We start from the raw sequence: 14334 nt of genomic DNA on the forward strand, positions 1-14334 counted from the left end.
ATACAGAATAAAGAAGTTGCAGTTTGAATGTGGCACATCATTCTATTAAGCAGCATGCAGTTTATTACCTGACCACTCATTCATGGCTCTAGGCCATAGGCATGTCCTATAGCTATTTGACCTTAGAAATGAGGTAATTCATGAAAAGTCAAGTGACAACTGGCAGTAAATGTCCCCCTGCTCATAAGAGTTTCTGATGTAAATTGGAACCCAGTTTATTTTGTCTGTATAAAACGAGTGCTGAGTGGAAATGTTTCACAACCTCTTATCTTTATTTCTAAAGCCTATTCTTCCATCACCTCTCTGTTGGGTTATGGTCTCAGTGCTGTGGCACTGTATTCGAATCATGTGGGCTAATAACTAGGTTGGGCCAAAACAAACATATATTTCCACTTCTGTAATGTGCACCCATTGCAATTTCCATGTGTGATAACTGCCTTTGTTTTATGGTGTAAGTGCTCTGGACAAAAAGAGCATTTTTCTGCTGTGAAATAAAAATGAGTCAAAAGGTAAATGTCATGTTTGGTTTGGTGTGGGTATTCATCTTTTGTTTACAGCTACGGAACAAAATTTTCAAAAAGATACACCCAAGTTTCTGTGCAGAATGTGTTATGCACACAGCTGTCAATTAAACAATTTGTGCAGCACTTGCGGATAAAACTGAATATTTGGCTTTGGCAATCCTTTCAGAAAATATGGTCTACCTTATTCCAGCATTTATAATCGTTGGCACTGGTTTTGTTTTTTTTTTCATTACCAAACGTTTTCACATGGGGGACAAAAACTTAGATTTGTGTGTGCAGACTACATTTCTGCACACACATAGCCGATTTGCTTAGAATCATAGGACTGGACGGGACCTCGAGAGGTCATCTAGTTCAGTCCCCTGCGCTCATGGCAGGACTAAGTATTATCTAGACCATCCCTGACAGGTGTTTGTTTAACCTGCTCTTAAAAATCTCCAGTGATGGAGAGTTTTTCCTAATGTCCACCCGAAACCTCCCTTGCTGCAACATAAGCCTATTGCTTCTTGTCCTATCCTCAGACGTAAAGAGGAACAATTTTTTTCCTCCTCATCCTAACAACCTTTTATGTACTTGAAAACTGTTACCATGTCTCCTCTCAGTCTTCTCTTTTCCAGACTACACAAACCCAATTTTTTCAATCTTCCCTTATAGGTCATGTTTACTAGACCTTTAAATCATTATTCTTGCTCTTCTCTGGACTTTCTCCAATTTGTCTACATCTTTCCTGAAATGTGGTGCCCAGAACTGGACACAATACTCCAGCTGAGGCCTAATACAAATGTTGTACCAATAAAATAAAAGCCAGCAGGATCTTATTAAAGGGAAAAAGGCAAAATACCACATTTATTGTGAATACAGAAAGAATCATAGTAAGCAGTTAGTTCTAGTTATAACATTCCATTCAATCTCATATTTATTCACACATTCATTCACACACACACACACACACACACACACACACACACACACACACACACACACACACACACACACACACACACACACACACACACACACACACACACACACACACACACAGGTTCTGCAAGGTTGTTATCATAGTTACCAGCCTTAGAGTTGCTCATGCCAAGCCACTGGCCAGGTGGCCTGGACATGAGGAGGGAGCAGGGCCTTGTCAGATGCTCATCTGATGCTCCTGGAAGTTGGTTTGCAGAATCAGACCCCAAAGTTCTCACTTTTTAGAGTCTATTTTTATAGGAATTTCTTCCCATGCCAGTCTATGGGAATTGCTTCATCATGCTGTTGCTGAATCAATCAGCAGATAGCACATTCCTGACGGCTCCCGTGCTCCTAGATGTTATCTTGTTCTTTGGTTCTCCCATTCTTGAGGCTGTTGGGTGGATTCCAGTCTGCCCTCTGGGGGTCCTCTGGTTATTTCCACTTGATGCCTTCTTCAGCCGATGGACACTGGATTCTTAGGCTGGCACCTCCCTGATCATTCAGTTATTATCCACACCAAGCATCCATCCACATACATCCTCTATCTCTATTTTAATTACAATTGTTAATACAACAAAAGGGCGGGGAGTCTCTGCGTGCTGTTTCTGTTGTTAGAGTATTGCCTTGAGTCTCTCTCTCTGTGAATTGCTTTGAGAACAGACTCTGTCTTAGAATGTACTAACACAATTAGCAGCTTGCAAGTTTCACACATAGAGGGAGAGAAACAGTACCAAAAACCAAGAGACCTCTTAATTAGTAATACCCTGGAATTTAAACTCTGGGGAATCAAACTCATTTGTGATTTTAATACAGAACTTCTTTAATATGATCCAACACACAATACTAGGACACAATACTCCAGTGGGCACGGAGTAAAGCGGAAGAATTACTTCTCGTGTGTTGCTTACAACACTCCTGCCAATACATCCCAGAATGATGTTTGCCTTTTTTGCAACAGTGTTATACTGTTGACTCATATTTAGCTTGTGGTCCACTATGACCCCCAGATCCCTTTGCACAGTACTCCTTCTTAGGCAGTCATTTCCCATTGTGTATGTATGCAACTGATTGTTCCTTCCTAAAAGGAGTTCTTTGCATTTATCCAGATTATTTTGAATTATAATCCTATCCTCCAAAGCACTTGCAACCCGTCCCAGATTGGTATCGTCCGCAAACTTTATAAGTGTACTCTCCTTGCCATTATCTAAATCATTGATGAAGATATTGAACAGAACCGGACCAAGAACTGATCCCTGCAGGGCCCCACTCGTTATGCCCTTCCAGCATGACTGTGAACCACTGATGACTACTCTCTGTGAACGGTTTTCCAATCAGTTATGCACCCACCTTATAGTAGCTCCTTCTAGGTTTCTTTTGCCTAGGTTGTTTATGAGAAGGTCATACGAGACAGTATCAAAAGCTTTACTAAAGTCAAGATGTGCCACGTCTACTGCTTCCCCCCATTAGCAAGGCTTGTTAATCTGTCAGAGAAAGCTGTCAGGTTGCTTTGACACGATTTTTTCTTGACAAATCCATGCTGACTGTTACTTATCACCTTATTATCTTCTAGATGTTTGCAAATTGATTGCTTTATTATTTGCTCGATTTATCTTTCTGGGTACAGAAATTAAGCTGACAGGTCTGTAATTCCCTGGGTTGTACTTATTTCCCTTTTTATAGGTTGGCGCTATATTTGCCTTTTTCTAGTCTTCTGGAATATCTCCCATCTTCCATGACTTTTCAAAGATAATCGCTGATGGCTCAGATATCTCCCCAGTCAGCTTCTTGAGTATTCTAGGATGCATTTCATCAGGCCCTGGTGGCTTGAAGACCTCTAACTTGTCTAAGTAATTTTAAACTTGTACAAATGCAGTTCCTTACACAAAATCTTGAACATGAAAAATTATGGCTGCAATTCTAGCACCTACTTTTGAAAACTGGATCTTAATGTCCAAAGTCAGAGGGAAAAATATAGTTCTCTAATATAAGTATTCTTGTAAGTAACTGTGCATGCACTGGATGCTCAGTATGACTTCTGATCATGGAAGTGTTTATGCATTCCTCACTCACAAGATTAACATCTTCAAGTGAAGATGGTGGACGATGAAAGAAGCAGAAAATGAATTGCATAAAAATGTATTCTCTACTAGGTGCTGATCTTTGTGAAGATGCCTGTTTCTGTTTAAATTCTGCGAGGCACAGCTGTAATAGTTTGCACAATACTATGAAATATTCAGTAAAATAGTACTAGATAGGAGAAATGTGTTTATAAATGGCACTTGTTAAAGTAAACATGGCAAGACCAGATGAAATACCTTTTGTCTTTATGTTCTACGGAGTAAACATCTAAAATGAAAATAAACAAAAAAAACCCCACCAACTTTTAAAAATCATTGATATTCCAAGAATTGTTTACTCTGTAAATTACCTACTGTATGGCATATGATGTCAATTCTCCAGACATTCTGTGGGTAAAAGAGAGCCTGGAGATTGTCTGTGAGAACAGAACTGCTGCTGTTAACCATAGAATGCCTAAGAATAGGATGGATCAAGGGACGCTGAGCCAAGCTTGGTGCTGTTGTTTTCTGCTTACCTGTCAAAGTGCCACAGCATGGATCTGGATATGTGGGGGAGATGAGCGGGAGTGTGTAAAGTAACAAAACAAAAAATTCAGACTATACTGTGATCATTGACAGCAGCAAGAATTCATAATTCCTTCCCCTCCCTCCCCACAATTAAATATTCAGAAGTTAGTATTTTATTTAAATTGCACCCAAAGGCTGTGTCTACACTAACAGAATTTAGAAAAAAAATGTCATCAGTGCTACCACCAGTTCAGCTGTATTCATGTTAGTATCTGCAGGCGTCCTACTTTTATAGAAGACTCCAACAGCTTCTGATCTCTTTACTGTTGAGTCATTAACCTTGCTGCTGAAGTCTTGTCTGCACTGAGGATTCCAGTGCTATTGCTGAATTGGTGGTGCCACTGGGCATTTTTTCCCAAATTTGTCTAATGGGTACATAGCTATAGAAACTCTCCAGCTTGGAACTGGATGTGGGATGGATTGATTTTTTTTTCAGTGCATAAACCAAGGCTTACATGATAAACATTTTAATGAAAACTTCCTTTCCCTTTTTCTGTTAAGGTAAGTAGTTATTTTAATAAGGAAGCTGTCTGTCTCATCCCCCATTCTCTAGAAATGAACTGTTCCTAAAATGGACCAGCAAGGATCATTGTTTTCTTTTCTGTGTCAAGCATTCCCAACCTGTCTTTTTACAGAATTGATCAAAAAATGTCTGGAGGTCAGAGTGGGTATGAACTGAGTGAAGCCAAAGCCATTCTGAGCGAGCTGAAGTCTATCAGAAAGGCCATAAGCTCAGGAGAAAGAGAAAAACAAGATTTAATGCAGGTATTTGTATTGATTGATTGACATCAACCCCTCAAGATAACAATTTTTTTTTTAAATCCTAACCTGATTTAGTGGTGTTAACTACTCTTCACTTGTACAATGTCTTTAATCAGAGGAACTCAAATAATTTTGCAACACTACATATACCAACTTAGATGAAGAAACTGAGGCATTTAAAGATTACATGATTTGCCCACGGTCACACAGCAAGTTGCTGGCAGCGTCAGGACGAGAACATAAATATCCTGGCTCTGACCAGAAGTTCCTGTGGTGGTAATCGCTTTAAAAGAGCCAAGCATTAACCATACAAATCATAGCTCAGAGAGAGAGAGAGAATGCATGTTAAATATTTTTCCTCCTGTACTTAAGAAACCTGGGGGAAATCCTGGCCACATTAAAGTCAATGGAAGTCTTGCTGTTGATTTCGGTGGAGCCAGGATTTCACCCTGAGTCTAACTTCCACTGTACCCATTCCGGAAAACATGTTTTGGCATAAGTAGCTAAATAGTCAGTTAGTTGACTCACTTAACAATAACAACAAAAGCGTCTTTCTTGTCATTACACAAAGGGTCATAATGTACCCTTCACTTTGTCTGAGAAGTCTACTTGTCTTAAGCATTTGATTTATTATCTTTTTATCTTCTGCATTTGTGTCATATATTGATTTGATTTAATATTAATAAAAATTAACCTGTTGTGAATGCAAGGTCCAAGATTAAATTAGCATTTTCTGCCTTTTTATTTTGAAATGGTTACACTGTTTACTTGGATCAGCAATTCTTTATAAAATATTAGGACATGGAAAGGTTGACTTTCCATCTGCATATGGAATACAAAGGGTTGAAAGATAACAGAGCTCTCTTTCCTTTATTTCATCCTGTCCAGCAGATCACTGAACTTTACTGTGTATTGTGCCATGAAGTTCGATGGACAAATTTGTTTAATTCATGGCACTGCCTGAACAGTAATTTGCCAATATAAGCAAACTAGTTTCATAGGTTGGGACTGGAATCAGGAGACCGTGGTTCTGTTCTTGTTTCTCCCTCTCTCTTGCTGTGTGACCTTGAGCAAATCACCCTCTCCAAGACTCAGTTTCTCCATCTATAAAAACAGAAAAGACCATTTATTATTTATATTGAAGTAGTCCACAAAATCTTCTCAAGGTATTCCAAGCACAGGGGAAGATGTAGTGTCTTCCCCAAAGACAGCATACTTCATCTTGAGCAGCTTTATAATGGAGATGTGTTTCTGGGTATAAATAAACCAGTAGAGCTATTTGGATGGCTGGATAACTTAGTGCTAAATGAAAACTGAATGTTTATTCTTTTGGGATTTTTGATTAAATGTCTCAGATACAATTTATGTATGGGATCCTTTTCAGATTACATTGTGGTCCTTCTGCTCCTGAAGACTCTATTGTGCCTTTTAGAAACAGCTTTCTTAAGGGGTCTCCCATGCATTCCCCTCTACAGCTGGCCAGCTGTGCTGGCTGGTGCAAAAAGGACATGAGGTCAAGGCTCTGATTCTTCTCTTGGAACTTTTGCGGTGGCAGGTGGTACTAGGCTCATGCAGTCCTGGCATTCATCTGAATGCAGCCTGAATGGACATGTAAAAGGAAGAGAGACACTCAACTGTACACCTCCCCAGGTCTAATCTGGAGCTGAATGAGGAAATAAGCTTCACACTATTGTGCTTAAACTATACATTGATATGTAGCAGTGGTGAAATGTTCCTGAAGTGCGAAGATGTAATAGTAAAGCATTCTCTGATTTCAGAGCCTTGCAAAGTTGAGAGAGCGATTTCACGTTGACCAGACCGTTGGGAGATCTGAACCAGATTTGAGGTCCAGCTCTGTAAACTCTCATTTGTCTCTCTCTAGACAGACTCTGGATGCAGGGTCTCAGACAGACATTTCTGGCGATGTAAGTCCTTTTTATTTTGGCAAGGGTAAAGGGAGAATGATGGTAGAATGCTGCTGTTGATGGGATTGGAATCTTTACTCTTATTGCTGTGTGTGTAACTAGGTGTAAGGGAAAATTACCTACCCTGCTACCGGGTAAGTTTTTTTTACTTTCCCCTTAAAAATTTAATCTGAATTTTTATTTCAAATTAAATAAATAATTTGCCATGAAGCCTTTGTATAGTAATCTGATTTTATCAAACAATTCTTACATAATATAGATGAACAGTTCTATAACTGGGAAGTATTTTTTATTTATTTTTATGAGCCATTTTATCTTAAAACATATTATGAAAGCCAAGTAACATAGAGGTTAAGTTTAAAGCTGATCTCTTTGAAAAACAGGATTTCAAAATTACCTAATAATTTAATTTTTGTCCAGCTGAAAACCAGTTGGTGTATTAGCCTTTCAGTGATTGTCATTAAAATCTTCTGTATGTAACTAACCTAGACACCTGTCATGAGTTTGCATTCAGAAATGTTTATCAAACATTGGCATTTTCCTGGGCGTTCATGAGCTAAATGTATAAAGAAAAGATTGTATTAGGTTTTCAAGACATAGGCGTTGTCTATACTACTGTGGTAAATCGACCTAAATTACGCTACTCCAGCTACGTGAATAACATAGCTCGAGTCAGTGTAGCTTAGGTCGACTTACTGCCGTGTCTACTCTGTGCTGTGTTGATGGGAGACGCTCTCCCATCGACGTACCTTACTCTTCTTGTTCTGGTGGAGTACCAGAGTCAACCGGAGAATGCTCTGTGGTCAATTTAGCGGGTCTTCACTCGACCCACTAAATTGACCCCACTGCATCGATCGCAGCAGCGTGGATTCCCGATAAGTGTAGACATGGCCTCAGGGCGTAACTTAGGTGTGGTTTTAGCAAATGCTATTCCATTGAAGTTCTACTTTGAATTCCATTGAAGTCAGAACTTTGGATGAAACCAATGTGGTTCAAAGTAGGATTTCAGTGGTGTCACAGCTGCTTACACCACATCTGAATGTGGCCCTAATGTCAATTTAGCAGTTGAAAACAAAAATAAACAGAAGAAAAAAATCACGAAACATTATGAATTTGAGTAGTGTATTAATTAGACCTTGTACTGAAAAACAGTTGGCAGACTGTGTTGCTACTACTGGGCATGTTTTCCATTTTAAGTAAGTAATTTCTGTAGTACATGCATTTGCTTTGTGTTGTGGATGTGTCTTGTATAATAATAAAGTTGATTTTTTTTCTCGACAGATTGGAGTGAAAAGTAGATCAAATTTAGCTGAAAAAGTCAGACTAAGTCTTCAATATGAAGAGGCAAAAAGAAGGTAATAGGGTTAGTTGCTTTGTTAAATTAAGTAGATCGTGAATTGGAACATGTTTCAGCATATAATGCATTCTGTAGCAGTACAACTAATCTTGTGCTTGCCATGCCATGACATCTAGTGGAGGGTATTTTTGGACAAATTGCAGCCAATGCATTCATTTCAAGGCTGTTCTCCTGTTTCTTACTTCTGTCAGAGACTTGAGTACTGGTTTATTCTTACTATAAAGTACAAGTTCTAGTTTAATATTAGTTCATGTTTAGAAACAAAAATACAGACGTACAATACAGAAATACAATAATTTGACTGCAGTTCACAGGATTAAGGAAGTGGAGTAAATTAAGTGTTAATTCCCAATCTCACAGAAAGTACTGGCAAACCCTTATGCCCATGTACATCCTACTGCAGGATCAGGGCTTCAGTTTACTATGGCACAAGTGGCTTTTTGGTTTTACAGAGTTGCTTCTTCTCAGCGTGCGAGTTCCAGTATAGTCTCTGATTGGCTTAAGGATCTCATTTCCGTTGGGAGCTTGGATAAATTAACCAATTGTAACCTTTTGAATGCTTTGCCCCGGGAGAAAGGAAATCAAAATCTCCACAACTGATGAATGTGGGATGTCCTTCAGAGAAAATGCTGCAGTGACTGCTCAGAAAAGTAATGAAATTTTGATTAAAGGCTGCCACAACCCTGTAAACAGGTTTTGCAGGGCAGAGTTGTCCTAAATTGTCGGTTGCACTTGATTCTCCTTGACCACCAGAAAATATTATGTAGCACTGGGAAGAGATTTACTATGCCTATTTATCAGAGGGGTAGCCATGTTAGTCTGGATCTGTAAAAGCGGCAAAGAGTCCTGTGGCACCTTATAGACTAACAGACGTATTGGAGTATAAGCTTTCGTGGGTGAATACCCACTTCGTCAGATGCATGTTAGATGCACGTCAGATGCATATTATGTCTAAATATGTTTATTTAGACATAATATGTGCATAGGTCACTTGTAACTCGTGTTCCAGTTGTGCTATGTTGATACTATTTCTGGTACTTCTTCATAAAATAGGTGTGTTGAAGTAAGGCTTTTATCAGAAACCAATCTTATTAACCTCACCCAATGAAGGGACTTTTTTCCTTTCATTATAGAGACACAGAAGCCTAGAGGGGCTTTTCACATTGAAGTTTCAATTTCTAAAGAACTAAGGAAATTCCCAGACAAAAATGAGATCTGAGATACTGTTAAAGTTGTAAGTAGTGTGATACAGCATGGCCAGAGGGCAGCAGGAGAGTGTTAGAAGGGAGCCTTATTCCCTGTAGAGGGAAGAAAGTTTGCTATAAATTAATTAAAGCACCTGAAGCCAGTCACATGATAAAAACCCCCTGCTTCAATCAGACAAGAGGAGGAGTTGAAGTAGAGTGGATTGGCATTGGAGCGAAGAGCAGTTTGGAGGAGTTGAAACAGAGTGGATTGGTGTTGGAGCAGAGAGCAGTTTGGAGGGAAGCAAAGAAGAGTTTGGAGAAGTGCTGTGGTGGGCTAAGAAGACCAAGACCCTAGGTAAAGTGACACCTGGTTTGTGCAGAGAGAGGGCAGGAAGCCGCAGAAGCTGAAGGGCAGGAGAGGGAAGTAGCCCAGGGGAGGGAACCGCTAGTTCTAGTGGTTTACTGCTATCCCTAGGGCCCCTGGGCTGGGCCCCGGAGTAGAGGGCGGGCCCAGGTCCCTCCCTGTCCACTCCCCTCCTCTAGGACACTAGTGGGACAGTTAATACCCCAGTTCAGAGGCAAGAAACGGTGCCCTGAACCCCCACCCAAGAAGAGAAAGCGCAAGACCCATCATAGTAGTGCCGGTAATTTGCCACAGTAGATATCAATTTAATGAGAACATTATAACTTTGGCAGTCAGGGATGGAAGAGGAGACATTTGAAGTCCTAGAAATTAAAACGTAACTTTTTTTAAGAGTAAAAGGCAGGAGATTACACAAACAACCTTTATTGTTCCCCATATAAGCACCTAACAGCTAGTCATCTTATTGGGAAACTGTACCTCAACCACATCTCCAATATAGACCATAATACTTGGTTTTGCCAGTAAATCAGTACTGTCTGCAAAAATGTAAAGAGACAGGGCTATGGAGGTTATCTCAGTATCAAAAGTTGTATGATTTTTTTGGCTCTGGTTCATAATGTAAATAACATCAACTACCATCCAGTACTGTAGATACTAACAGACAGCACCTTTCCATAAGGACCGTTAATTTAAACATATGCTGTCCTCCATTTCAACGATGTGTTGGTGTCAAGAAACACGGCATCTCACATCTTCTCTCTGTCCATGTAGACCAAAAACACTGACTGTGTCAGTCTACCAAACCCACCATATAAAGTATATGTTAATACGAATACATAATTCTGCACCATCAGATCTAGCTCTCTCCTCTATTACATATGGGATTTGGGTCAGATTTAAGGTTTTTATGAAACCTTAACTTTGAACTTCCAAGTATTTCTTCTTTATAACTAGAACATTTTAGTAATGTCATTTTAATTGAACGGATCTCTGTTTAGAATTTGGGCTGTAGCTTAATGGAGACATTCTGGAAATAACCCAGTAATTTGCATCCTTTTCAGTTCTAATAGGAAGCAAATGAGACTTCCTGAAAGACAGAACACATTTAAAGGCTTCCTTTTAAGGGAAGGGACATTCTGGTTTTATCAGTGACTAGAGAATGCTTTTGATAAAATTCCTGTATCTTGAAATAATGAACGAAGGTAACCAGTTTGTCCTCAGTCTCAATGCATAATCATATCACAGCATCTCCCAGGCCAATTACTGTAGCCATAATCGTTATTATAAAAGTAGTAAGTATGACCCTTCTTTCTGAAGTGTCAAATGTGTGAGATTCACTTGTCTTGTATTAGAAGAGTCAAGCAAGGGAAAAAACACTTTTTCAAATGGGTTTCCCAATTTGGAAAGTATAAGAAAATATTTTCTTTTTCAAAAGGCTACTTGCTTTTTTTTAAATTAAATTAATTAATTCATATTGTTTAGCCAGAAAAATCTCTCTTAAACAGATGGAACTTTGGCTTTAAATACACTTGGGCATTTAGGGAAAATAGCAAATCCTGTGGGACAAACTCAGATGTTGCTACAAAAAGTCAGCTTTACTGGCCTCAACTACAGCAGATAAACACTTTTAAACTATTGTACAATGCTTCAAGTGAATTTTGGTGCTCACAAATTGGGCCCGGCTTTGAATCTTTATTTACAGAGAGCAGGTACTGCATGAGCAATGCTATCTGTGGTGAAGCTCTTACTAATGTGCCTTGACCCGGTTAAGTGGGGAATGCCTCAGAGGGTGAGAGGGTAATTCAGTTTTCATGTCCATTTAATCCCTTTCCCCTCTGATGAGACTGTTAACAAGGGTGCCAATTATGATAGTGGATAGCTGGCTACATCAGAGAAAGCTCTGAGACCACCAACTCATCCCATAAGCCATTAAACAGCTGTCAGCAGCATCTATTTTCAGACGCGACCAAGGTTAGCTAGATTTGAACCAGTGACTTGGAGATGAAAGTCTCTACATCCCATTCTCAATGTGAAACCAATCAGTTGGTTTCCCTACAAGTCTCTCCTCCCTAACAGAATGTTAAATATAAATAATTGATATATTGAGCAGCTCCAAAATATGTTTACGTATAAATTAAACAGTTTATTTTTTCAGTCTCCCCAGTTGTTTGGTTACTGACTTCATACTGCAGCTTAAAGTACTGTGTTCAACTTTGGTTTCATTGTTGTTTTATAAAATATCATGCTTCTGACTTGTGGGGTTTTTTTAAGCTGCTGGTATAGAGGTTGGAGTGGGGAGGAAATCTCCAAGATCTCAGTTTGTGATTCAACCACGTTTGTCCTTCTGATTTCTGAATTAAGTAATGGGGCGGACAGGTTATTGAGAGACCTGTTTTTTGTGATCAGTGACGCTAATAATATCATGCTTATTTAGCATTTTGATTATTAATTTTCCAGTACATCGAGGCAGTTGTTTATGGCTTTTCTGGTTGAAGCTAAAGAACAGCTGATGTTGGGTCTTTCCAGACTGCAGAGAGATTGTGAATAACAAATTTACTCTTGTTTGTGAAATATTATATGGGCCAGATCCTCAGATGATGTAAATTGGCATTGAAGTCAGTGTAGTTACACTGATACACCAGCTGAGGATCTGACCCACATCTATTTAACAATGACAAGACACTCACTGCTTCTTACCCTGAGCTATCCTGCAATGTGCTTCTCTCTCACCTTCCCTTGCTCTGACCTTCTCCCAGTCTAGAAGAGGAGAGGTGCTGAATGGCTCTGGGAAATGTTAATGGGTGGGATAAACAGCTTTTGAACTAGGTGGTCTGTTGAAATCCAGCTCATGTTGGTAGTTACTGAAAGTTCCCATCCAGTAATTATGTGGCCCATGTGATGTAAGTTTGATGGTCTTTGAAGCTCCCAGTGGGCTTCTGTATCTATGTAACGAAAAGCCACAATACAAATTTGTGCCCGTTAGTTTCAGCAGAGAGGTTGAGGACTGAATGGTTATGGAGAGGGAGCTACTAGAAGTAGTCCTTCCTAGTCAGGGTTGAGTCATGTTAGCAGGATAATGTTGGGAAGCTTCGACCCGCCCTTAGACATACTACAGTATATCTGTTCTGTCAATAAGCAGAAGACTTGCAGTCTAGCACCTCTGACAATTCACCCAGCCTTTAAAATGTTATCTCCCTTTCCTTTTTGCTTGCAACTGTTAATGGTACCTTACCTTTCAGAAGGGTGATAAGACTTCCTTCATCCTTTGAGACTCATTCATCTATTTGCCACTAGAGTTTGTGCCCAGATATCATGCTCGTTATGTCACAAAGTTGTACAAATATTCCATTACTGCAATTTAACCAGCCTCTAGCACTTTAGGGTAGCTGGGTACCTCTCTTGGTTCCATGGTCTACCCAGTGCTTCTACAGTGTCAGCAGACTGATGTTTTTAAAACATTCTAGCTGTAAACTGTATTTTTAAGTCAGCTTTTGCACTTTAGGAGAAAGAGGTTCACATTTTAAAGACATAAATCTTCACATTTTAGTATGCCTCCATATATGAATAAAAAAAAATAAATGTGTAAGGGAGCACATTTTGGGGCATAAGCCAGTCATTAACTGCCTGGTGTTTGAAAGAAACTTCCCCATATTGGCAAGGAATGGGGTTCGTTGTACCTTCTGATGCATCTGGTACAAATACAGGCTACTGGACTAGATGGCCCACTGATCTGATGCAGTGTGAAAATTCCTATGTTTTCGTGAAGCAACATTAATTGTAAGCATAACTTTTTGTGCAAAATCTATATCCTGGTATGTACATGTCACGCACCTTTGTTGGTAGTTATAAAGTCTCCATTTTGCACTCCCAATTCTTTGGAACTGTTCAGTATGCCAGACCCAAATACATGTATCTTTTTTGTTTTAGCATGGCAAACTTAAAGATTGAACTATCTAAATTAGATAGTGAGACCTGGCCTGGAGCACTGGATATTGAGAAGGAAAAACTGATGCTGATCAATGAAAAGGAAGAGCTTTTAAAAGAACTGCAATTTGTCACACCGCGCAAACGCACTCAAGATGAGCTAGAGCACCTGGAAGCAGAAAGAAAGAGGCTGGAAGAAGAGCTGCTGTCTGTGAAAAGCACTCCTAATCAAGCACTTGCTGAGAGGTACGTTTTCATCTTTTGCTAATGTTAAGTACTGTTATCTGCAGTTTAACCTTTGTACTTGTTGCAGGTCTGTGCTGTGCCTTGATGGACCATTTTCCTTCAGTAACTGTTCTGTGCAGATCATAATTACATTTATTATTATTCCACTAAGAGTAACGCAGAGGATCCTGTTGTATCATGAAAGAAAACACACACCCTGTATCGGTTGTGCAGTATCGGTTGCTCTGCATTTGTTACCAGCATTAAAATGCCTATGACAGATGTTGGATAATTGAGGAATGTCAACATACCATCAGGAGGGCAATACATCATTCACTGGTTTCAGATAATAGCTGTAAGCTGTTTGAACTCTAGCTATTTGATTGTTGCAACATCTGAAATCTCTCGCTGGGTTTCATTACACAAATAATGCAGATGTGTCACTGCTTTAAGCTCAG

At 39.5% G+C, this 14334-nt stretch overlaps 1 protein-coding gene across 2 annotated transcripts in view; it reads left to right on the top strand.

Annotated features, from left to right (window-relative positions):
• Positions 1 to 14334, top strand: part of WWC2 (WW and C2 domain containing 2) — a 184594-nt gene that overhangs the window by 108813 nt on the left and 61447 nt on the right. For both annotated transcript variants that reach the window (XM_048847885.2, XM_048847887.2), the window contains exons 6-9: positions 4768 to 4897; positions 6673 to 6819; positions 8101 to 8174; positions 13655 to 13897. In XM_048847885.2, the coding sequence (XP_048703842.2) occupies positions 4768 to 4897; positions 6673 to 6819; positions 8101 to 8174; positions 13655 to 13897 (594 nt within the window). The remainder of the gene's footprint in view (positions 1 to 4767; positions 4898 to 6672; positions 6820 to 8100; positions 8175 to 13654; positions 13898 to 14334) is intronic.

This window comes from Caretta caretta, chromosome 4 (assembly GCF_965140235.1).
Source record: "Caretta caretta isolate rCarCar2 chromosome 4, rCarCar1.hap1, whole genome shotgun sequence".
In the NCBI taxonomy this organism is placed as follows: Eukaryota; Metazoa; Chordata; order Testudines; family Cheloniidae; genus Caretta; species Caretta caretta.